Genomic DNA, 24,026 nt, shown 5'->3' on the forward strand with positions numbered 1-24,026 from the left:
AGCTGAAACGTACACACAATGAAAGTAGCATACTATGGATATTTCCATTCTCTTATAACGTATGGTATTATATTTTGGAGAAACGAAACACTAGAAAAGAAAATACTCTTGGCCCAGAAATGTGTTATAAGAATAATGAGCGGTGTAAACTCCAGATGTAGTTCTAGAAACCTAATCCGGAAACTAAAAATTCTTACTGTCATGTCCCAGTACATATTTTCTCTTATGGGGTTCACCAACAATAACACTGAGTTTCATAAAAGAAATAGTGAATACCATGGATATGATACCAGGAGAAAGCATGGTTTCCAAAATGAATGTAAAAACTAGACCATGGTGCAAAAGGGCGTGCAGTTCTCTGGTGCAAAAGTTTTTAATGCTCTCCCTCCCGATATTAAAAACAAATTTGATCACCATTCCTCCTTTAGGGAGCATCGGAAGCAATTTCTACTGGGAAGATCATTTTACAGTTTAGAAGAGTATTTTAGCCACAATGAAAAATCCACCTAGGTCTGCAGACCAGATATTTTGAGTGTGATACACCATTGTTTAAGTCTGAGCCATGATGTAGGTACCATACCCATGTAACATTCGTAATCATTTTCACTGGTTTTTAATTTGTTTTCACTTTCTATGTGTAATGTTTGGTGTAATCTGTCACTCTTACCACATATGTGTATAGCAAACATGTGGTATTACTTTTGTCTGATTGATTGCTTTAATACTACCTTTGTATTGTTTGTTTACTGACACACACTATATCCTTGTGAGTTTATCACAGTTGGATCGATGGAGTAATAAATAAACAATATAAATAATAAAACAAAACAAAATAAAATAAAAGTTGCTGTTTGAACTCTTTGTGAACTGAAATTTTTGTAGCATTAGTTCCAAGTTATCACACACTACTTTGTTAAAGTAGTATGCTACTGCCTAAGAAAAGTATTTTGGTGAAAATGGGATATGGTGCAGACAGAACATTAGACCAAACATTTTACACCTAAACAGTCTTGGGATCTAAGAAAGAAAAGTGTCAGGAACTTTCTGCCAAGGAAAAGTGTAGTGCTTTATTACAGTGCTGTCACTAGAGTCCTTAACGAATAAATCATAAAAACCAGAGGAATATGAACAAATGTAAATGCCATTGTACAATATTATAAAAACATACCGTAAATTGAAACACTTCAATGTACACACTATACTAACTGAATTTTGTGTTAATTTACTGTCAGTTACTGATTAAGTGGGTGACTCACATTTTGACTTTTTTGTTTGTTACAGTCCCCATTGAGCAGAAGGCATGACATACCCAGCTTCAGAGGACCTAGAAGTCTTTTCCTGAGACGGTGTGAGAATGGCTTTGGGTTCACTCTCAGGCACTTCATTGTCTATCCACCTGAGTCATACACAGTGAGTTGAGTTGCCACATATGAATGACATGTTTTCTTTATAGTTTTTCAAATTGATGTATTTTGGGTTGTGCAATATTTCGAGACAATTCTGTTATTTCAAGACAATTGTGGTTGTGCTTCAAACATTGTCACTGCCCCAAACATCGGCGTCTATTAATAGCTGAAATAGGAATTTTTTTAAGAACATTTTAAAGCACTGATAGCATGGAAGTAATTGAGGTTCAAAGATTATAGATGGAGATAGAGGCTTGAATACAGTAAACATGTTCGAGTGGATATAGGTTGTAGTAGTTATTCAGAAATGAAGAGGCTCGCACAAGATAAACTAGCATGGAGATCGGCCAAACTAGTGTACAGAACCAAAGAGGACAACAGCAATTGTTGAAGATATAGTATTTTCAAAGAAACTATAATTACAAAATTTCCACGGGGCAGAAGTCTTTCTTTTATATTGACAATGTTATGAAAAGGGTAGATTGCTACTCACCCTACAGAGGAGATGTTGAGTCACAGGCAGGTACAACGAAAATACTGCTATAAATTGAAGCTTTCGATTCAAAGGCCTTTTCTATTACAAATAAGGCCTTTTGACTGATAGCTTAAATGTATTTTTTTTTTTTTTTAAGTGGATGTGGTATAAGCAGTTCATTGAAATTTTGGTGTTGAGTGCACCAATTGTCTCTGTTCTCTAGCATGGGTTTCATCTATAGCAATATTGTCTGTTACCTGCTGATAGTGTCTTTTTCTCATGCCATTGCACATGACTGACTGATACAATATTCCTGACAGTGATGTGGCTCAGAGGTTAAGATGCTGGGCTCATATTTGGGAGGAGAGGGGTCCCACCACCTAAATTTAGGTTTTCTGCAGTTTTTCTATGATACATACATCAAGTACGATGATGATTCCTTTGACTAGATGCCTTTCATGCCCCTTCCGAGGCCAGTCCCGTCTTGTGATTGCTTTATCTCTTATGTCCCTACCAGTAATGGGATGTTAAATGCTAATCATTCTTTCTCTTTAAACTTTCCTGCCTGTCATTGTTTTTCAGATTCCATTTTTGGTGTTGTGTTATACTTCTTGCTATGTTAAAAGTTGGGCTAAGTAGAGTGATTGATAGTGGACATGCAAATACTCATTTTAATGTTTTTAAGACATCGTTTCAGTTTTGAGTGTTGATACAGTTTATAATTTTGTAGGTGCTGCAAGGTGAGAAAAGATTGGGTGTACAGCATGGGCACCATGGCGCTGCTCTTGATGAGCCCATGGACACAATATTTGTGAAGAATGTATATGAGAACAGTCCAGCTCATGCCGCAGGCCTTGCTACAGGTATATGTGCTTTCAGAATTAAATGTGGTTTATTATAGTAATAACAAACAGATTTTGTTTGTCTTCTAATAAGTTTTGTAACTTGTGTTAGTATCACTGGAGGGCACAGCCACCACAGTAAATGTAGAATATGCTAAATACAGGAGTGAAACAGTATTAAATGAAGAAATACATAGCTTTCCTGTTGACTCTTTAGTATTTAGAAACACTGACGATGACTAAATCTTCTGAAGATTTTTGATACAGGACCAGGAATAAACTTTGCAGGTAAAAGACCGTCTTTCATATGAACCCAAGTGAATTTATGGATCCGCTATACAGCAAGATTTGAAGTATTACTTACAATCTAGAGGGAATGAGACTGATAACTGGGATGTGTAGGACCAACCAGGGTGTTGATAAGGTGCCACTATGTATGAGGTGCCAATGTCCCATGCTGCTACAGGCATAAAAAATCATTTTTTCCAATTCATCTATGCACCACACCATTGCTTGCAAGCCGGTCGGTGTGGCCTTGCGGTTCTAGGCGCTTCAGTCTGGAACTGCGTGACCGCTACGGTCGCAGGTTCGAATCCTGCCTCGGGCATGGATGTGTGTGATGTCCTTAGGTTAGTTAGGTTTAAGTAGTTCTAGGTTCTAGGGGACTGATGACCACAGATGTTAAGTCCCATAGTGATCAGAGCCATTTGAACCATTGCTTGCAGGCTGTATGAACTGACAGGGTGCAGTGCAGCCGTAAAGGGTTCTGAAGTACCCAAAGAAAGGTACCAGAGAGTGGAGATGATTAAAGTCATAATGCTCAACTGCTGAAGCATTCACAACAAAGTCTCAGAATCGGAAACAGTCATAAATAGCACTTCAGCTCATATAACACAATTTATGGGAGGCTTGCCAACAGGGTTGTTGTAATATAATCCAACCCCCCTTCCACCCCCACCCTCCCACCCCCAAAAAAACCATGAGGGTTAAAAAAAAATAATAAATAGCACCAAAAAAGAAATAAAAATAAAATACATGTATGTAATTGTGAAAATTTAATGAGTATACAAAATGTTACATAGGCAGTTTTACACAAATTAAAAAGAGCCATCACTTTTATTGAAGATAACCATTTAGTGTCACAAGAATATATTTTATTAACATTGTATTTTAACTTTCAATGTAAGACACACTGTAAATGACATTTACACTTACAGAAAAAAACTATTAACTTGTGTTAGAATTGTAAGAACTATAAAGTAAAATTTAGCCCCTCTTTGGAAGCATACAGAAATTTCTTCTGTCTTTTTCTCTCCTGAATCATTTCTTATTTTGACCAAACAAGCCCATAGGTCGAAAAGTGTCTGACAATGGATGCAATGCTGGCAGAGCAATAAATGTAGCATTTAACTAGAGTAATAAATCTCATTGATAAGTTTCCTTTTATGCTGTTTTCAACCCCATTATCTTGCAGTGTTCGTTTGGATGCAACAATGTTACGATTGCATCGGAAAACTTACTTGCAGGAAAATAATCAGAATCAGCAATCCTGACAGACCTAACACTTACAGTCCACCCTGGATGCATCTCTGAGCCCGTTTTCTGCACTTTCTTCTTGTTTAGCAGTTAATCTTTTCCATCTGAATCTTATACCTTACACTGAAAGGGTTTTGGTGCTAGTTCCTTTTTTTCATTTGAGTCTGCATCATGTTTTCCAAACAGATTGATCCATAGTACTGCAGATTGTGCAATATTTGTGCTGTCTGCATGAAGAAGGTCCAGGACTCTACAAACCTCTGACAGTCATCAGAGAAGATAAGTGGTGTCTTTCGAATTTATAACATTATCCAAGATTTTAATAATATTACAAGGTCTTCTTCAGAATGCTATGTTACAATTTCTACATATTTCAAATAATTATCAATAAAGGTGCATAGAAAATCATGCTGGGAATTCTGTGCAGTAGAATTTGAGAGTCGCTGTAGTGGAATTTGCGAGTTGCTGCATAAGACCATTCGTTTCATCTAACAAACCGTGTAATTGAGGGTGCTTCCCAAAGTGCTTATGAACTTCATCAGTATGCTCTATTACACACATAGGTGTTACTTCTTTGAGTAGATTAAGGTAATGAGCTGAACAACCATATGTTAATAAGTCAGGCAGGTATCCTTGTAAAAACTGTTGCCTTTTTGTAATTTTATTTTCATTATCAATGCAAACAGCAAATACTTCTTTCTGAAAATTGTCTTCATACATTTTAATTGAATTTTTCAAAGACTCTGCACAGAATGGAGCTTTCTTTGGTTGGCTGCACAATCAGTTGCATTTAATAGAAACACTTGTTGGTATATATGGATACTGGTTGCTATTTTTACGTATGACCAAAATTTTTTGGGATTATTTTTAGAATCTGCAGATAAAATATTGGTTTAAATTTGTTAAAAGAATATCTCATTGACATTTTGACAGCTGCTTTCATTTCGCATAATTTCTGTTTGTCATCAGGGCCACAATGCCATATTCTGGCTGTTTACAAGGCTCTGTATTTGAATACGCATGCCTATACCAGTTCCTCTGGCAATATTATGAAAAGGATAGATTACTACTCACCATATAGTGGAGATGTTGAGTTGCAGACAGGCACAACAGTAAGACTGCTAAAAAAGCAAGTTTTCAACAAAAAGGCCTTCTTCTGAGTTAAAACACACACACACCTGCACACAACTGCGTTTAATGTGTCATTGTATTATGTCTGTTAGTTATTATCCAGTGCTGTATTGAGTACAATATTGTGTCGCATGGTTTTCTAATTTCTATATGGCAGGTTTAGAGGAGCAATGTGTCTGCATTAAATTTTGTGTGAAACTTAAGAAAACCTTTACAGAGATACACCAAATGCTGCAGAAAGCCAACAGTGATGAATGCTTAAGCCGTACTTGGTGTCACAATTGGTTCACATAGCTTAAAATTTGCCGAACAGAAATAAAAAATGACCATCATCAAGGGCAGTGACTATGTTTAAAATGACCAAAGATGCTCAATATCTTTGTGTCCCGCGGTGAATGTTTAGAGCTGACTATGAAGATATTCATTAATGACACTTTTATTTGCTTTCCCAAACAAGAAAGAAGTGCCTGAGAGTGAACCCAAAGCCATTCTCACACCGTCTCAGGAAAAGGACTATACAAGACAACAAGTATCTGGTGCAGTTGTTAGATCGGTTACTGCTGCTACAATGGCAGGTTATCAAGATTTAAGTGAGTTTCAAAAACTCATTTACGGTAGAGGACTGCAGCACCAGTTCCCCTTTCAATCATCGAACAAGCACAAGGATGGCTGACATACTGTTCAGTGTATCTGGGATTGTAAAACAGTTAAGATCCTTGACACCAGGAAGGCATCTGGCCCAGATGGTATCCCCGTAAGATTTTATGTTAACTATGCTACAAATACAGCACCAGTCTTGTCCATCACTCGTGAAATGGTTGTACGGGAAAATCCACACTTCATCACTGCCTCGGAAATGCTGTGTTTGTTTTATTATTTATATTGTTTATTTATTACTACATCGATCCAACTGTGATAAACTCACAAGGATATAGTGTGTGTCAGTAAACAAACAATACAAAGGTAGTATTAAAGCAATCAATCAGACAAAAGTAATACCACATGTTTGCTATACACATATGTGGTAAGAGTGACAGATTACACCAAACATTACACATAGAAAGTGAAAACAAATTAAAATAAAAGTTGCTGTTTGAACTCTTTGTGAACTGAAATTTTTGTAGCATTAGTTCCAAGTTATCACACACTACTTTGTTAAAGTAGTATGCTACTGCCTAAGAAAAGTATTTTGGTGAAAATGGGATATGGTGCAGACAGAACATTAGACCAAACATTTTACACCTAAACAGTCTTGGGATCTAAGAAAGAAAAGTGTCAGGAACTTTCTGCCAAGGAAAAGTGTAGTGCTTTATTACAGTGCTGTCACTAGAGTCCTTAACGAATAAATCATAAAAACCAGAGGAATATGAACAAATGTAAATGTAAAATGATCTTCCCAGTAGAAATTGCTTCCGATGCTCCCTAAAGGAGGAATGGTTATCAAATTTGTTTTTAATGCTGTGTCCCATCTTCTAGTGACGCTCATGTCAGGAAAATCAACAAAACTGTGCATGCCAATCGAAGACTGACTGTCAAAGAGATTGCAGGAGGATGTAACATTTCAGTGGGATTATGTCATGAAATCATGACACAACATCTTGGAATCCATTGTGTTACTGCCAAGTTTGTCACACAGCTCATGAGTCAAAATCAGAAAGACCTTTGTCTTGCAATCTGTGAAGAGCTTTTGCGTCACACTGATGAGATCGAGATGTTCCTTAAGAGAATCATAATAACATGAGTCTACAGTTATGATGATAAGACCAAGGTTAAATCTGCATAATGGGCCAGGAAAGGTTCTCGGGGCCCAAAAAGGCTCACCAGGTCAAAGCTGTGCTGATAGATGTCTTTGATTTTCAAGGATTAGTTCATCATGAATTCATGCCACAGGAACAAACTGCTAATCAATGTTACTATTGGGATGTGTTGCCACACCTGCGAGAAAATGAGAGATGGAAATGGCTTGAAATGTGGCGAAACAGTTGATGGCTCTTGCATAATGATAACGTACCTGCACATTCATCCCTGTTGTTATATGGCTGTTGCACAAATAATGATATCACTGTGCTGCCTCATCCTCCATACTCTCCAGGCCTGGCCCCTGCAGACTTTTTTTTTAATTTCCAAAGTTAAAACACTCATTGAAAGGACGATGATTTGCAACAATAGAGAAGATAAAAGAAAATTCCCAGATAGCGCTTCATGCAATTGAGGAAGCAGTGTACTACGACTGCTTCGGGAAGTGCAAACGATGTTCAGTTGTGGAGAATAGTGTTTCAAAGGAGACAAGCAAAATAAGTAACGCGTAAACATAGAAAAAAATTTTGTGGACAAAGTTCCAGAATTTTTTGACCATACCTCGTATGTTGTCCAACACAGAGTAAGGTCTTGTGGTCGAAAGCTTACTTTTTTAGCAGTCTCTTTGTTGTGCCTGTCTGCAATTCAACTTCTCCGCTATATTGTGAATAGGATTTATCCTTTTCATAATACTGTCATTATTCCATCCTCTACTTCCCATTGTTTAAACATTCAATAATGCAGATTGAGGCCATATCTAAAGTAAGACTTCAGAAACTTTAGGAAGTTTTGTAGAATATTTGACCAAGCACTGGATAGATATGTAGCTAATCGAACCTTTCATGATGAAAGGAATATATATACCGTCTTTGTAAAGAAGCCACAGCCACTGCACTATAGGCATAAGAGAAAGTATAGGGCTATATATAGAGAGATGCTAAATGAAATGCAGTTGGTTATTAAATGGGCAGTGCGTGAAACTTTCAACAGGTAATGTGGAAGAGCCTTATCAAAAGATCTCTTTCGAAACCCAAATAAATTCTGCATATATGTAAAATCTATCAGTGGCACAAAAGTCAGTTGTTGATGAATCAAAAACCGAAATTGAGGGTAGCAAAGTAAAAGTTGAAGTACTGAATTACATTTTCATATCTTCCTTTAAAATGGAGGATTTGTGGAGCACTGCCACAGTTTAATTAGTGTCATTGACTTTGAGAAACAGCTAAAACTGCACAGCATAGTGGAATTTGCCCTTTTAACATATTATCTATGTATAAGCCATTTACTTTCCTGTATACTCTAATTTTGATGCAGTAATGTATAACTTTGATCTAGATACAAATTGTTCTGTTTGGATCCATTGCCCATAATTAATGTAATTTTTATATCCAAGGATAGTGTATTCTGTGATTGAATCTGGTATTTACAGTATTGTGCCAGTTGAGAGTTTTCAAAAATATTTAAAAGCTGTAAAATACTGCCATCTTAAAAAACTGTAATGTTTCATAATTCTTATAAGAGTGTGAAGGGTTTTGTTATGTTCTAATTTGGCTATTTTTGTCTTGCAGGGGATCGCATCATCAGTGTGAATGGTTTGGCAGTGACAGGCTGTAGCTACGCGCAGGTGGTGCAGACTATACAACACAGCGGAAACTTCCTACACCTGCTTGTCGTGCCTAAGGAAAACGACCTACTGCAGCTGGTTTGTGATTAAAGTGGTTGAATATGAATGCACTGTACTATATCTTTTTTCTTCAATTAGTGAATGACACCCCCCCCCCCTCACACACACACACACACACACACACACACACACACACACACACACACACACACACACACACACACAAAAGTAGGTTGTGGGGGAGGGAGGGGCATAAAACAGAAGAGGAATCAGACAGCAGAGAAGAAAGTGTGGGTGTAGGTTTTACACTGAAACTAATCATGTTATACACTACTTATGTGCAGGCTTTTATATGGATGTGACCAGTATTAGCCGTCCACCCATATGAATAGTCATTGGCCAATATGCTTGATGTCAGTGACTGCTTCACAGCCTGTGCTATTCCTCGACACCACCCTTGCCTCCCCCCATCTGCCTGATTTCAAGAAAAGATTCTTATTTGATTTGCGTACATGGGAATCGCTCGTGTAACCCATCCTTTGATCCCACAGTCCTGACACCAATCTCAACAAGGTCGTGTCTCGACCCATCTCCACCCTGATCGCCATGTTACGCTACAGTCAGATTCACGAGTGATTGCTGTTTGCACAGGTATAGGCACAGGCACGACTCACATAGTCGTTGGTTCCAAGTGACAGTTGTATGTTGCGCATACACATCTTTGCATTTGAAGAAAGCGGGTTTCCTACCAATTATATATCTTGGTTGCTTGTGTAGAATTTGTCATTTACCACAACATTTGGCGATGACAGATTGCAACAAATGGAATAAAAATTCACTAAATACATCGCTACAGTTATGTTTAATGCTCACATTGGCTATGAAATTCACAGCAGGGCACTCAGCACACTACTGAACACTCGTTGGCTGTCGGAGAATGCATGACCTACATTTGCAGAACAAGCATAAACCTGACCGCTGTCTTTGAAGATTCCAATTATCTCCAAATATGCTTCACCGTCATCATTCTACAGTCTCATTGTCCTTACAGGAATCCCCCCCTCCCCCTCCATGTCTGTGGAGGTGGGAGGGGGAGAGGGCAGGCAAATTTCTTCTCTTTGTGTTCCGCACCCCCCCAAATGCATTAAAGAAGTACATTTTTACAACTTGCTAAAAGGCGCTGCATCACCTGCCTTCTAGCGTGACATGTCGTAACATCCCTGCCATTATACACTTGTTATTCGCTGTATCGTGGGTCTCTCCTTTCTCTGTTGTCCTAAATCAGGATAGAGTGTGGACCAGGAAATTGAATTTAACTTTCTTACACATAGGCTGTTATTGATTATAGACATTTATTCTTACTGATAGCCATCTCGTGTATAATCATATTTCAGAGGACACTATATGCCGCAGCCTTTAACTGAACAGTCTGGTCGTCACTTATTCTAACAACTTACTAGTGCTGTTGCTCTCTAGGCTTACATGCACAAATCGGGGTTTGGATTATCTGTGAGAACAGCAGCTTTATAAGGTGCAGTGTCCAAAGTGCGCAAATACAAGATAGTTCTGTCCTTTGTATTGGCAGTGTTTCTATTATCAGATGCCCAGTGGATGATTGGTATCATTTTTTCATTCAAGCAATTTATTGTGCTCACTTGCAGTCCACACACAAAAACAGTAAATTAAAAAATACACAGGCATTAGTAGTCTTATGAATCTGTCTTTCAGTCAAACCACTGAAAATCCTTAATTGCCATTTACTCTTTTTATTTGTTACAAGTGTTTTGTAGCTTGCCAGCATTTACAAAAACAAACCAAACCCTGTGACAGAACCTAAAAAACTGTAAACGTAGTTTTTTGTTAGAGTGGTACATTACATAATGAACACTGATTGTGCTCTTAGATTATTAAATCTGTAACAATCTGTGTTTGTTTGTTTTGTGAATGACATCCACAATGCACGTAATGCAGAATTGTTTTGAACTACTGATTTTCTGACTGGAGTAAATTTTTTCTCAGTTTGAGTCACAGAATACAGCATTGCATCATAATTATTCAATGAAAACACCTGCATCTTCCATACACACATCCTGTGATATAATATAAATATTACAATTAGATGGTGGTTTCACATGCACATGTAACAATTTGACTGATTCTGGAAGTTGTAGTTTCCAATGTTTTAATGTTTGTGCTTTCTGTTTTGACTTGACACCTTAGTAAAATTATTTAAGCGGTATTAGGTGTATTATGTTTCAAGTAATGCCGTTCACTCCAACTCTCAACAGAAAACTTAAAAAAATGTTGTCCAGTTGATTTTCCCTCTGAATGAGTAACTGAAAGTGTTTTTACAGAATTTGTACTGTGAACATTAAAATTAATATCTCCATTAAACTAAATATAATTCCAGTTTAACTTCCTAATGCAGTTTAGCTTTTGCTACATATTTATTGGCAGTACTTCGGTGAGACGGCGCACAACCCTGAGACAAACCGGCGGCCATCACGGCTGCACTCACCAGGCCGTGGCATGCTGCAGCAGGCGGCTCCACCGCTGCGGCAGTATGCCTCCCCTCCACCATACCGCCCATTGCAACAGGATCCTGACTTCCGTAGTCGACGTTCCAGTGAGGGCTGTGACCGTGACCATAGCCCTTTTCGATCAGAGCGTCGCACTAGTGCAGACAACTGGGGTGGATACAGGTGTGTACGCAGGACATAATATCATAAAAGTAACTTATAATAAAATGATCACAAGTATTTTACAGCCGCCTGTTACTGGGTTTTTTCAATTACATTTGATTTTGTAAAGTTATAAAGCTGACCGTTCATACACTAATTTCTTTTAGACTGTATTATGGCATGTTATTTTCAAGTGTAGCTGCATGTCATGGACGTTACCAATATCCTCAAATTCGGGTAGGTTTGTCAATGGCTTCCTTAAAACACTTGAAGTGAATGACTTTATTTGTCCATGAAAAAAAGAGAATAACTTGTAATTTCACCCAGTCTTGTCCAGTTTAACCTCTGTTTCATTAATACCCTGTTGATATTGTATTAAACTGTAAGTACTGTCTCCTCCTCTAGCACATTACGTGCAATACACACCTACCATGAAATAACGTCTGCTTACCTTTCTTAAGAAATTTGAATTTTCATCCATTCATAAATGAACTTTGTTTTTATCCTCTAGTTTTCCATTATGATGCGGTAAATTAACGTAAATTGGTTAACATTCTGGTGCTTGATCAGTTCGCTACCTCTTCCCACCAGTCATTCAATGAGTCACTTTTATAGCAAAAGTTTATGGATGAATTGTGTTACTTGCGAAACCAATACATAAGGTTCCCTGGCAATGAGGAATTCTGCCTTTCTTCTGTACTTGAACTTTCCCCATGAATAATAAATAAAATTTACTTTTCTATTATTTGTTTATCCTTCACAATTACAGACTATTATCTGGAAAGGTAACAAAGGCCATAAAGTAAGTACAAACAGAACAAAAAAATTAAAAATGCTATTACTGAGAACATCACTAAACCTAATACTATTACTACTTTGTACCACTACAAAACTACTGTAAACACATTGCTACTACCGATCCTGGTTATTAGGGGGCAACTAAACTGTAGATGCTTGTTTCCACTACTGAATCCACTCTCATACTGCCTGCATTAACAATCTTTCTGATGGTTTCCTTGGGCATAGAGCAGCATGTCACTGTAACAAGTGATTCCAGAATTCAGTGAAACATCTGAGAATCCACACTTCCATAATCACTTGCACCAATGTGATAGAAGGTCTTGAAAAACTGCTACGAGGGTCGAATGAAAAGTAATGCCTCCATCTTTGTTTATTGGGTTTGGATGGGAATATTTTAATAAATCAAATGCAGAAATAATCCATAGAATGTGATCTTTAATGATCAATATTCAGTTTTTCACATAATCACCAGCCAGTTGGATACATTTCTGCCAATGATGAAAAAGTTTTCTGAAGCCGTCACGGAAGAAGTCTACACTCTATTTCTGCAACCACGGTCTCTCAGTTCTCTCAACATCTTCATCAGAAGCATAATGATGTCCCCGCAGATCGTCTTTCATTATCGGGAACAGCTGGAAGAGGAGTTCCTGGCAAATTTCAAGTCTGCGCACTTTCATTTTAGAAGTCAGCATCCGGGGTACCCATTGTGCACAGATCTTCTGATAGCCAAGCAAAGCAATAGTGTGACCTACATGTTCTTGTAAAATGCTGATTGTGCTTGTAATTTCTCTCTGAGTGATACGACTATTGTCCTGAATCAGTCTGTCAACACTTTGCTTGTGAAATTCGGTGGCTGCTGTCACAGGACGTCCAACTTTTTGTTTGTAACGCAGGTCAGATGTTACCACCTCAGTATCTTTAAACTTACTCACCCAATGATGTACAGTACTCACATCAACACAATCATCATAAACTGCTTTCATTCTCTGATGAATCTCCTTTGGGGTGACACCTTCTGCTGTCAAGAATTCAATGACCGCACATTGCTTAAATCGCATTGACCGACCGTCTGTGCAGTGTTCCACACTTTACACTGTAACAACACAACCGTTCAATGATGGGGCGCCCCAGCAACTGGAGCTGTAGAGAAGAGGCTACGGAACAAGCCAATACCTGCCGCGTATCAATGCTACCAACTGTTGAAGAGTTATGAAGGTGGAGGCATTACTTTTCAGTCAACCCTCGTACATTCACTGGTTGCTAACCTCAGTTGCCTTTTCATCTGTAGAGTATATCATCAAGCCAAGCCGATAGCATGTTGACATGCGGTTGAATGCTTCATGAAGTTGTCCTTTGCGTCCTGGATACTGTGTGTGCAGTGTTATCCAACATGCATGAGATTGACCCATTCCTCAGTGCTGTTTTGGGACCCAGCATTCTTAATATCTGACAACCATTACCCACTGCTTAATTGTAGAATACGAAGTTTCTCAACATGTTATCTGGAGTGTCCACAGTGCAACAGTCATTGGTTTGCCTTTTGTTTTTGTACAGATGTGTAGCTTATGGCCCATGGCTGGTCAGTTAATGTATTAGCCCACTTGACAGGTGAAGAAATTTCATTTTTAGTCTCTCTCAGATGTTAGGGAGAAATTCATTGCTCTCCTGTTTTCACCTGAAGTGCCCACTCATTTTTCCACAGTTAAATACTTGATCTTGTATTTATTTTTTCATATTGGTCCCTGTTTCCAAGTATCCTTTGTACTTTCATTTGAGTGCCCTTCTTGAACCATTATAGGGTCCCCTTTTACCTGATTTCCATGTCCAGTGGGCATATTCCTAGAATTACTAACAGTGGATAATTTGGTTTTGTAAAGTAGCCACCTGTTAATCTTAATGGTACTCCTCTTTGAACTCTTCTGACTAACAAAGATGGCTTCCAAGCTGACATCTATGACTCCAAATGCTTGTACCATATACAGCTGACGCTACAATAAATTGGTGGTATGCTCAGATTGTTTTCGTGAGAGTCAAAATTGCTTATTTTCGATCATTATAATTTTGCCCACCATTGTACCTTTTCTGCTTGCCTCATCTGTATGATGTTCAAAATTGCGATGTTCATTCCCATAATTGTTCTTAACCTGTGCTGGTCTTCTGTCTCATCTCCTTTATTGTTAGGATTCACTGTTTCAGTTAGCAGGGCAGTGGACTGTTACCAGCTTTGTTACCATCCTATCATTTCTTTTGAGCAAGGACTAGACTATTGGTGAACTTCGACATAAAAGTTTTCTGGGTATGGTACCACGTCATAATGTATAAAACTACTGCTGCTGGAGAAAAACCAACGTTTCGGCCATGGTTGCAGCGGCCTTGTTCTTGACCAGTAGACCCAGAAGAAGGCCACTGCAACTGTGGCTGAAACGTGGTTTTTCTCCAGCAGCAGTAGTTTTTTACATTATGACATGGTACGATACCCAGAAAACTTTTATGTCGACTGACTCTGGTCACGGAAGCCTACGCAATTATATTGGTGAACATGTTTTCTTGTAGAATGTTTTTTTTACTCCCAGGGAACTGTTTTTAAGATAATCTCCACAAATTGTTACCATTGTTCCATTTTTATTTCCCATGACTATTGCTTAAAACGTTGTTTAACATGCCTGTATGTATGCAGCCTGTGGATTCTTTCTTTTTGGTCACACTGCTGTGGCATGGCTTTCTGGCTCTTCTTGTTTCTCATCTCAATTTTATGCAATGCCTTGGTCCAGGTGCAAGGTGCTCCCATAGAAGCATCTCTCCTGGTAGGTTTGACACCTCCATTTCTCTGTGTATAGCTACTGTCACTTCTTGCACTTTAAAATCTACATAATTGATGAGCAATAGACTTCTGAGACACTGAAACACACTTCTTAGTTCTTCACAGCCTCCTTGATGTTGTATTTGGGCCTTGCAAGCACATTTTTGGTAGTGTTTGGAATTCCCTTTTAGTGGTGATGTAGTGTGTGATATTATGATGATGCGATGTCATTTCATGCTCAACATTTCACATGGCATGCCTCTGTTGTATATGCCAGATTGACATCTGTCTGTGACAATGCTCCAACCCTCCCTTCCTAGGGTGGCAGATGGTGAGGTGTGTTCAATTCCTTCAGGTTCAGTTCTATGATGGTTTCTTCTGGTTTCCTTCCACAATCAATAGTTAGGCGGCTACGTCACAACACTGACTTCGCTTTTGCGTCAGTGATGTAGACGCAAGAGGCTTATTTTTCTCTAGGTGACCAATATCCTTTACCCATAGCTGATACTCATCCATATCATCACTGAATTGAAAATACATGGAAATAAGGATGTAACTCTCCTTTCTGTTTAACATTTCCACACAGGTTACATGTTCCGTACAATACTGTCAAATTTTTATCACTGCAGCAGCCTTGTTAAATAGTATTATTGCTGCCATAGGACGTTGCCCTTGGAAGACTGTCTGGACAGTTTTTGACATATTTTAAACCTTTCCTGTCTCCAAGAACAGTGTACTAACTTGAACTCTTCTGCCACTTTTCTATTCTCATGTAGTACACTGGCACATCTGATGGTATTAAGCTGTACTATATTTACGTTAATTGAGGATGAATGCAATCCCATGCTACATGACCATCCTTGATGACAGACTGCTTGTACAACATATTGAAGGTATATAATTAATTCCTGCTGGCAGAAACCTGTTTCAGTAGAGTCATCAGTGTTCCACTTCTGTTGGCAAATTTTTCACTTTAAGATGGATCCTATCTATGATACCAGGTTCAGGAAAAGTAATATACTCTCCTTTTGGGTACATATTCTTTACCAGGTGTAGCAAGTCATTGGCTCTTCCAGCCTGCAGAGATGTCACATTCCCTATACTTTCATAAATCTGTCGCTGATCTGTTCGGTATATTTATACGACATGAACACAATTTTACTATTGTCTTTTTCTACTGTGACTTCCTTCCTCATAGTGTCCATAAATCGCTGCATGTTGATCACAATATTTTGCCAGATGACTAAAGTCTTGGCATTTCACGCACCGTGTCACTACTAAGTTGTCTTTCACTGAAACTGAACAAAATCTGAGATATACTTTGTGTCATTTCATGAGAGCTGTTCTAACATGAAGGTTCACTTCAATAACTTCATAGACCACCTTTCCTCCCATTGATCCTGTCCTGAATAGTAATATAAAGTCACATTCAAAGCTTACCTTTGTCAGTTCATCTTCAAGGTTTTGTGTGTACATTGCGCCTGTCAGTGCCTTTACATCTATGTTGTCTGAGTCTCACAGAATATCATTAAAGATCTCTTTTTCTCAGGTTATTGACATATCAGTTTCTTGTACCTTTTTGTTGTTCATTATCTTTTCTTCGTCACTTTGTGTATCAGTTTCCAGGATGCTTGATCTTCCTTATACAGTTATTAAAATATTCTTGTAATTAATTCACCCATTTTGAATTGCTTGGTCCTTGCTGTAACTTTAATGAATACTTTATTTCCACAGGGCAACAAACAGCAGGGTAGGACCAGAGAATCCTTCCTCACAAGTTCCAGAAAGTCAGCATTTCGGTAGTCAGGATAGCTATCTTCAGCTGCCTGGTTGCCGGCGAAGCCTGGACGGTGGAGATGGCGGAGGGGGAGGGGGAGGGGGTGGAGGAGGCAGTCGCAGAGAGTCATCTAGCTCTCTTCCAAGTACAGACTATCTTACACCTTCGGATAGTAAAGACAGCCTGTACGGATCTACATCTACGCTTACAGGGGGACGCAGCAGTGATGATTCAATTATCATTGACAGGATACGGAAGAGCTTTGAGCAGAAAGAAGAATTTTTGAGGCGGCCTAATCAACCCATTTCATGGAGTGTCCTTGAAAATGTGGTCAGAAATCAGCAACAGCATCATCATCAGCAGCAGCAACAACAACAGCAACAGCAGCTGCTCCATCATAATCATCAGCAGCAACACCACCTCCATCACCAACAACAAATTCATCAACAGCAGCAACTTCAGTACCAACAGCAGCAGCAAAATCAGTGTTACCAAAATCATCCACAGACTGCAGCCCAGAATTCACAAAGCAGGGCAATTATTGCTAGGGAATTCTATGCCAGACCACAGAAATTTCAACGTCCAGTGTGGCCACCAACTAATTCTGCTTCGTCACTACCATCACAAATTGCTCCACCTAGTGATGAAAGACAGGAATCCCCAGTGAGAACCGCTGGTGCAAGAGTTAATCATGTGAGACCCTTGCATCAGAGTCTCCGTCGTGTTAAGTCTGATGTGGATGCTGAGCGGCAGTCTTCGGCATGTGGTAGTGAGGACAGCAGTAACCGTAGTGTGGCAGAGCACAGACTGCCATTTGAAAGAGCGTCATCTGAACCGTGTGAGGACAGGAGTGTAAATAGGTCACAACATAACTCTCTCAGTGCAAAGTTACCGTACAGTCCTGTGGTGCCCATTGAGAGTGCAAATTCTCAAGTGAGAAGTGTTCCTGCTGCAAACAGACCTGGAACGGGCAAGACACCCTTTGTGACTACACTGACACGCATTCATGAAAACATACCTGCCATTGACCGCAGACGAGAATTTGCCAATTCTCAGTCAGAATTTGCATTCCAGAATCTCCAGCAGCCAGATCAGAGGTAAGTTGCACACCTTCCATCACCTGTTGTTTAACTGCATATTGAAAATAAGTGATAAAGCTATTTAACAGACTTCAAAGAAATTACGTATTCAGTTATACCTCATTTTTTAAAACAGATTTTAGTTATTCGTCAACACAGTGTATGATTATTTGGTGGCTGATACAGTTAGTGTATGCCTTGTCTTATTCTTAAAGTAATTTTTATAGATTATGTTTATGGATCATACTTGTGTGGCAGTAGAGAACTTAAATATGGCTGAGAAAGATAGGGAGGTGAACAAATCACGGACTAGACACAGGATTGTATGTTAAAGAAACACACTAGTGAAAATTTTAAGTTATCATCTTTCAAAGCTAAATCTCATTCTGGAAGCTAATATGATTTAAAGAGGAAAGTAGTAAGTTATTCATTACTTGAACAGTTACTTTAAAGTAATGTAGACTGTATGCCCACTGTCTGCTTTTGTTCATTGTTCTGTATTTGTAATGTTATTGAGAACCACCATAAGTATATTGTTTACTACATTTGTCAGAGTTGTTGACAGAAAAACATAAGCCACATTGTCATTCAGTTTTTCTTTTTCATATGTATTTCATGTGCAACATTGGATTTCACTATCACTAATATCAAATTAAACTATCTTTACCATAAACTTTAATATTGTCAGTGGTGAATAATTCTGGGACCTTATTATGTTCTCTATAATATCTGATTAAATTTACATTTAGTCTTTCTGACCCAGAAAGGTGTATCCCCTTTTTTTTATATGGCTGGTCAAAAAGACTGGCTTTCCTTTACAGGGAGTTTCTCAGTATCTCAGTAGTGCTGTTACATTAATCTAAGCAAAAACGAGGCAACATGCAGTTTATAAATACTCTGCAGTTCCTCATTTGAATGCAATGGGCTCGTGGTAACTTTATAGGCCCTCACATTGAAACCATCGTTTTTCAGCCTCATTTCTGTCACCCTTTATTTTGTTGGCAGAATGATGAGTGCCTAGATGTTGTCTTCACAAGGTACAATGGCCAAGTCGGCAATGCCTGTGCTCTTCAGTTGCTGCAGTGAGCAGTCCATACACTCTGCTACTGCCAAAGCGCTATACAGCTTCTCAAAGCTGGCTGATCATAAACAGTACAACTTACAGCTGGTGTTGAACACTGATTATTTCCCTCTCCATCTATATCCATCCCACACTACATCCCATGTCTTTCTTTTCTTATGGTGATCTATGTGTGTGAAAAGATGCTTAGTTGCACTGTGGTTTGGAGTCAAAATTTGACTGAAGCACCCCTCTCCCCATCCCCACACCTTGCTGGTTAGTGATTTGAAACATGGGAGGAAGGCAAGGGCATACCACCTCAAATAAGACCATGCCTAATAAAAACATTGGTGCTCAAACCATCCTATGATTTGATGACAGTTTTACCTCTACTATGTACAAATTCGAACAATTAAACATTTAAGAGAAGCACGACTGGCTATATTCTTCTACAAATTTGCAAACTAAATTACAGCAATTGATAGATTTACCTCTCATTTCCTTCTGATTGGCACTAACAGTGATACGTGCTCTGGTTAGTAGATACATCTCTATTTCATGGGTAGCATGACAAATGAAGTAATTTAATAAGTGATACACCTGTAGAAGCACATATACAACAAATAAAACTTAAAATGGAGTGCACAACTGCAGGTTAACACTATTTATTAATGAAAATGTTCAAATGCGTAGCATATGAAAAAATAGTGTGTTATTACATGGAGCAAATTTTTATCTTTCTAAACTTAATTTTAACTTCATCATTAACTAGGCTATTTGTATTTTATGTCTTTTATATAAACCATTACTATAAGTTTAAGAAGTCACTCCAGAGTGAATAACTAAGTAGAAATATACAGTGTCATTTTATGGCTGTAGATTATTCAGTGAAGAACGTTGGTTAATTATTGTCCCACTTTCACTGTTTCCTTAGATCCATTTCAAGACCCACAGAGGATGGACCTAGGCGTGAGAGGTCCTGTGAACGTATGCAACAAGTGCAACCTCAGCAGAAGGAAAATGTGGCGGAATGGCAAAGGCTTTCTCCTGAGCCTGAATTACAACCTGTTTACCAACGAGCAAGGCAGTTTGAAGAAGGCCTTCTGGCGGAGGACCGCACCAGCTTGTACCGCAGTGAATTGGCTCGTCTATCTGCCAAGAAGAGTGTACCAAATGTGGCTGTGCGAAAGCGTGAATTTGAGTCGCGTTCGACAGCCTCTCCTCCTTCGTCATCTGCAGTAACCAGGGAATCTCGAGAATCGAGACGTACCACCCGTGAGAGCAGATCACTAGAGAGTGCTGGTATGTTCGAATGTGCTATTGAATACTAAACAAAGTATGTGATGCATTAATCTGTGCTTTGAATGCTGACCAGAAGAAGTGTCCCTTTAAATTTATTATAACTTACAGTTGCTTACATTCCTGTGTATTTTGATAACTTTATGGTAAAAATATTATTTTATTTCAGAGAAATACATTTTCTCCATGTGATGCTCTTGCTAGTTGTTATCCTCTTATGCAGAAATTGTTCTTTGGCATACTGAGTAGACAAAAGTCATGGGATAGTGACATGTGCATGTACAGATGGTGGTAATATCACATACACGAGGTATAAAGGGGCAGCGCATTGGCGGAGCTGTCGTTTTTACTCAAGTGATTAATAAAAGGGTTTCCGATGTTTTTGTGGCTGCGTGATGGGAATTGACAAACTTTGAACGCAGATTGGTAGTTGGAGCTTGATTAAAGTGACATTCCGTTTTTGAAATCCGTGGGGAATTCAATATTCTGAGATCCACAGTGTGAAGAGTGTGCCAAGAAAACCAAATTTCAGGCATTACCTCTCACCACAGACATGTAGTGGCTGACAGCCTTCACTTAATGACTGAGAGCAGCGACTTTTGCATAGAGTTGTCAGTGCAAACAGCTAAGCAACACTACATGAAATTACCACAGAAATCGGTGTGGGATGTATGACGAATGAATGAGTTAGGACTATGCAGTATAATTTGGCATTAATGAGCTATGGCAGAAGACAACCAATGTGAGTGCCTTTTTTAGCAGCACAACTTCATCTGCAATGCCTCTCTAGACAACTGGAAAACTGTGCCTGGTCAGATGATTCCTGATTTCAGTTGATAAGAACTGATGGTAGAATTTGAGTGAGGTGCAGACACAATGAAGCTGTGGGCCCAGATTGTCAACAAGGCACTGTGCAAGCTGGTAGAGGATCCATAATGCTGTGGGCTGTGTTTACGTGGCATGCCCAGGCATTTCCACTCCGACTGAATCAATAATTGACTGGAAATGGTTTTATTCAGCTGCTGGAAGACGGTTTTCAGCCATTCGTGGACTTCTTGTTCCCAAACAGTGATGGTATTTTTTATGGATGACAATGCACCATGTTACCAGGCCACAATTGTTTGTGATTAGTTTGAAGAACGTTCTGGACAATTCGAGGTAATGGTTTGGTCACCCAGATTTCCCAACTTATATTCGAACATCTGTGGGACATTCTCTAGAGGTAATTTCATGCACAAAATCCTCCACTGGCTACACTTTCGCAGTTATGGACGACTGTAGAGGCAGCATGGCTCAGTATTTCTGCAGGGGCTTCCAGCGACTTTTTGAGTCTGTGCTGCATCAAGTTGCTGCAATACACCAGGCAAAAGCTGGTCCACCACTTTATTAGGAAGTATCCCATGACTTTTGTTGCCTCAGTGTATTTTATCATATTAACTGCCTGTTGTTTGTGATGAGGGAGATATTGTGGTGGGAGGACTAATTTGCTTGTTGAATTGTAGACATACATTTAAAAAGTGCTTAAAGATATGTAAAATGGTATTGACTGGAAAGCGAGGTTTCATCCTAATAGTGTGATGCACAAACCCTCTGTAATTTGTATTTGATTTTGGAAGTCGTTCGTCAGGCTGCCTTTCTCTTCTTACTGCCATACATTCCTGTTTGATTGAGATTTACAATTCTGAGACAGGCTTGGGTCTCACTTGGGCATTGGCCCATAGTCATAGACTCATATCTCCTGAACTGTGTGTCATACAATGCTATAAGTTGCAGTTACATTCAGTAATATATGTTGATATTGCCAGCAAAATTTGGTGCAAATAAAATTATTAACAAAGAAATAATAAATTAAAACAACATGCCTGTGAGATTCAGCTCCAACTACCATACACCTGCTTGCACTGTTATTGATATGAGATGAATTTTGTCGTGTGCTACATTGCGTAATTTCATTTTCATTCTGTAATTGTCTTTTATGCTTCCAAGTGTGGCTCAGATTTACTGAACAAGGTTTTATTTATTTCGTATTGATTTCTTGACTTGAGACAGGAGCTATAATTTGAACAGTGTTTTATGCACATCATACAGTACATAATGTGACTCCCAACATAACTGTAGAAAATATATTAATTCAGTTATTGTTAACAAATGGGGAATTAATTGCTAAGAAATAATACACAGAAGTACATACTGTTTTTGTTATTAAAGAGTGGCTCTGGGTGGATTATTGAAATGTGGAAAATTTTTCATTATTGACATATCAGAATAGATTTTATTTACTGGTTCTCTTCCTCACTTATTTAATTTGTTGAATGCTTTGTGTTCACACTGTTATGGCATTTATGTTTCTTGTCCTCAGTTTCACCCATTCTTGGTCCCAAAATTCTGAAGTTCAGAGTATCTTGTTTCCACATTCAGTCTTGCTCATTGTGTTCCTTTTTTCCAACTGTTCAAGGGGTATTATAGCCAACTCTTGACAGCTGAAAGAGTGCAATATTTTTTTGGTGTAGGACTCAATAATATTAAAGTCACTATGCAGTTTGACATACCCACATTTTATACAAACATTAGCATTTTTTTTTATTAATTTAGACATTTTTGGCACCTGAAAATGTAAACCATACCATATGGTAACTGAATGGCATTTTCTTCAGTTCTCATTTAATCACCCTTGTGGCATGTTTTCACTGTAGATGAAAACAAAGCTTTTGAGAATATTGTTGATACTTTTGGTGATGACTGACTCCATCAATACAAAACAGCATGTTCACAAAGCACAAAGATAGTGCATCGAGACAGGAGTAACAGATAAAATTTTGGCAGTGTTATATATTTGTTACAGCAAAATTGTTCAGGCTGAATTCAGTAACAGTTTATAATTAGGGACAGGAAAAAAATTGTTTGATTGTATGGTCAGCTTTGGTGATAGGTTTTGCCAATTTTGGTTTTAATTTTTTCCAATTTTTATGTTATTTGCTTCAGATTTTGTCTTTTTTGTCAGTTATGGTATTAGTTTCTGACGGCTTCTTTTTGAAGTACTTTATGTTCTTATTTTTTCTTATTTCATTGTTCTTCTGTGCTATGTTGAAAACAAAAGTATACCAATTAATTACATTTTATTTATTCACATCATGGATCACATTTATTTACATTATCCAAAAAGAAATCATTTACATTAAACCTGTTAAGTCTAATCAGTTAACTTTGCAGCAATACCCTCTTCAAAGTTTTTCAAAATCAAGAATTGTCGTAACTTTAAAGGTTTCTTCTGCGATATTATGCCTCCTATCTGTCAGCATTTTACTATGGTTTGAAAACAACCACACAGAGTCTGAATTTAAACATGGAAGACAAACTGCCTTCAGCACAACAACAGACATTTGATGTCCACATATTCTGTGGGTATGGAAAGTTGCTTTTCCACTAAGTAATGAAGTTCTAGGTACACAGAAATCTTTTTGCCATGTTAATATTAATTGAACTCTTTATCACCTCATGACTGAAACAAAAAGTTAGAATGATCGACATTGATTATTTGGATCTGTGGCCATAAGAGTTGCTAGCTTAATTTGAAGGTGCAAACTGGTGTTTTCTTCACCTCTGCTTGAAGTATTCGACCCTTCATATTTCTCAATTCTCCAAAAATTCATTCTCCCTCAATAATGAAGCTTCAATTTTAACGTGGAAAAGCAGTAATGGTTTTATATGGTAATATTGG

At 38.3% G+C, this 24,026-nt stretch overlaps 1 protein-coding gene across 1 annotated transcript in view; it reads left to right on the plus strand.

Annotated features, from left to right (window-relative positions):
* LOC126474680 (uncharacterized) overlaps positions 1–24,026 on the plus strand; it is a 642,581-nt gene that overhangs the window by 510,600 nt on the left and 107,955 nt on the right. Inside the window, exons 4-9 of the mRNA XM_050102159.1 lie at positions 1,282–1,410; positions 2,612–2,744; positions 8,756–8,889; positions 11,269–11,513; positions 16,828–17,967; positions 19,944–20,311. Coding sequence (XP_049958116.1) covers positions 1,282–1,410; positions 2,612–2,744; positions 8,756–8,889; positions 11,269–11,513; positions 16,828–17,967; positions 19,944–20,311 — 2,149 coding nt within the window. The remainder of the gene's footprint in view (positions 1–1,281; positions 1,411–2,611; positions 2,745–8,755; positions 8,890–11,268; positions 11,514–16,827; positions 17,968–19,943; positions 20,312–24,026) is intronic.

This window comes from Schistocerca serialis, chromosome 4, assembly GCF_023864345.2.
Source record: "Schistocerca serialis cubense isolate TAMUIC-IGC-003099 chromosome 4, iqSchSeri2.2, whole genome shotgun sequence".
In the NCBI taxonomy this organism is placed as follows: Eukaryota; Metazoa; Arthropoda; class Insecta; order Orthoptera; family Acrididae; genus Schistocerca; species Schistocerca serialis.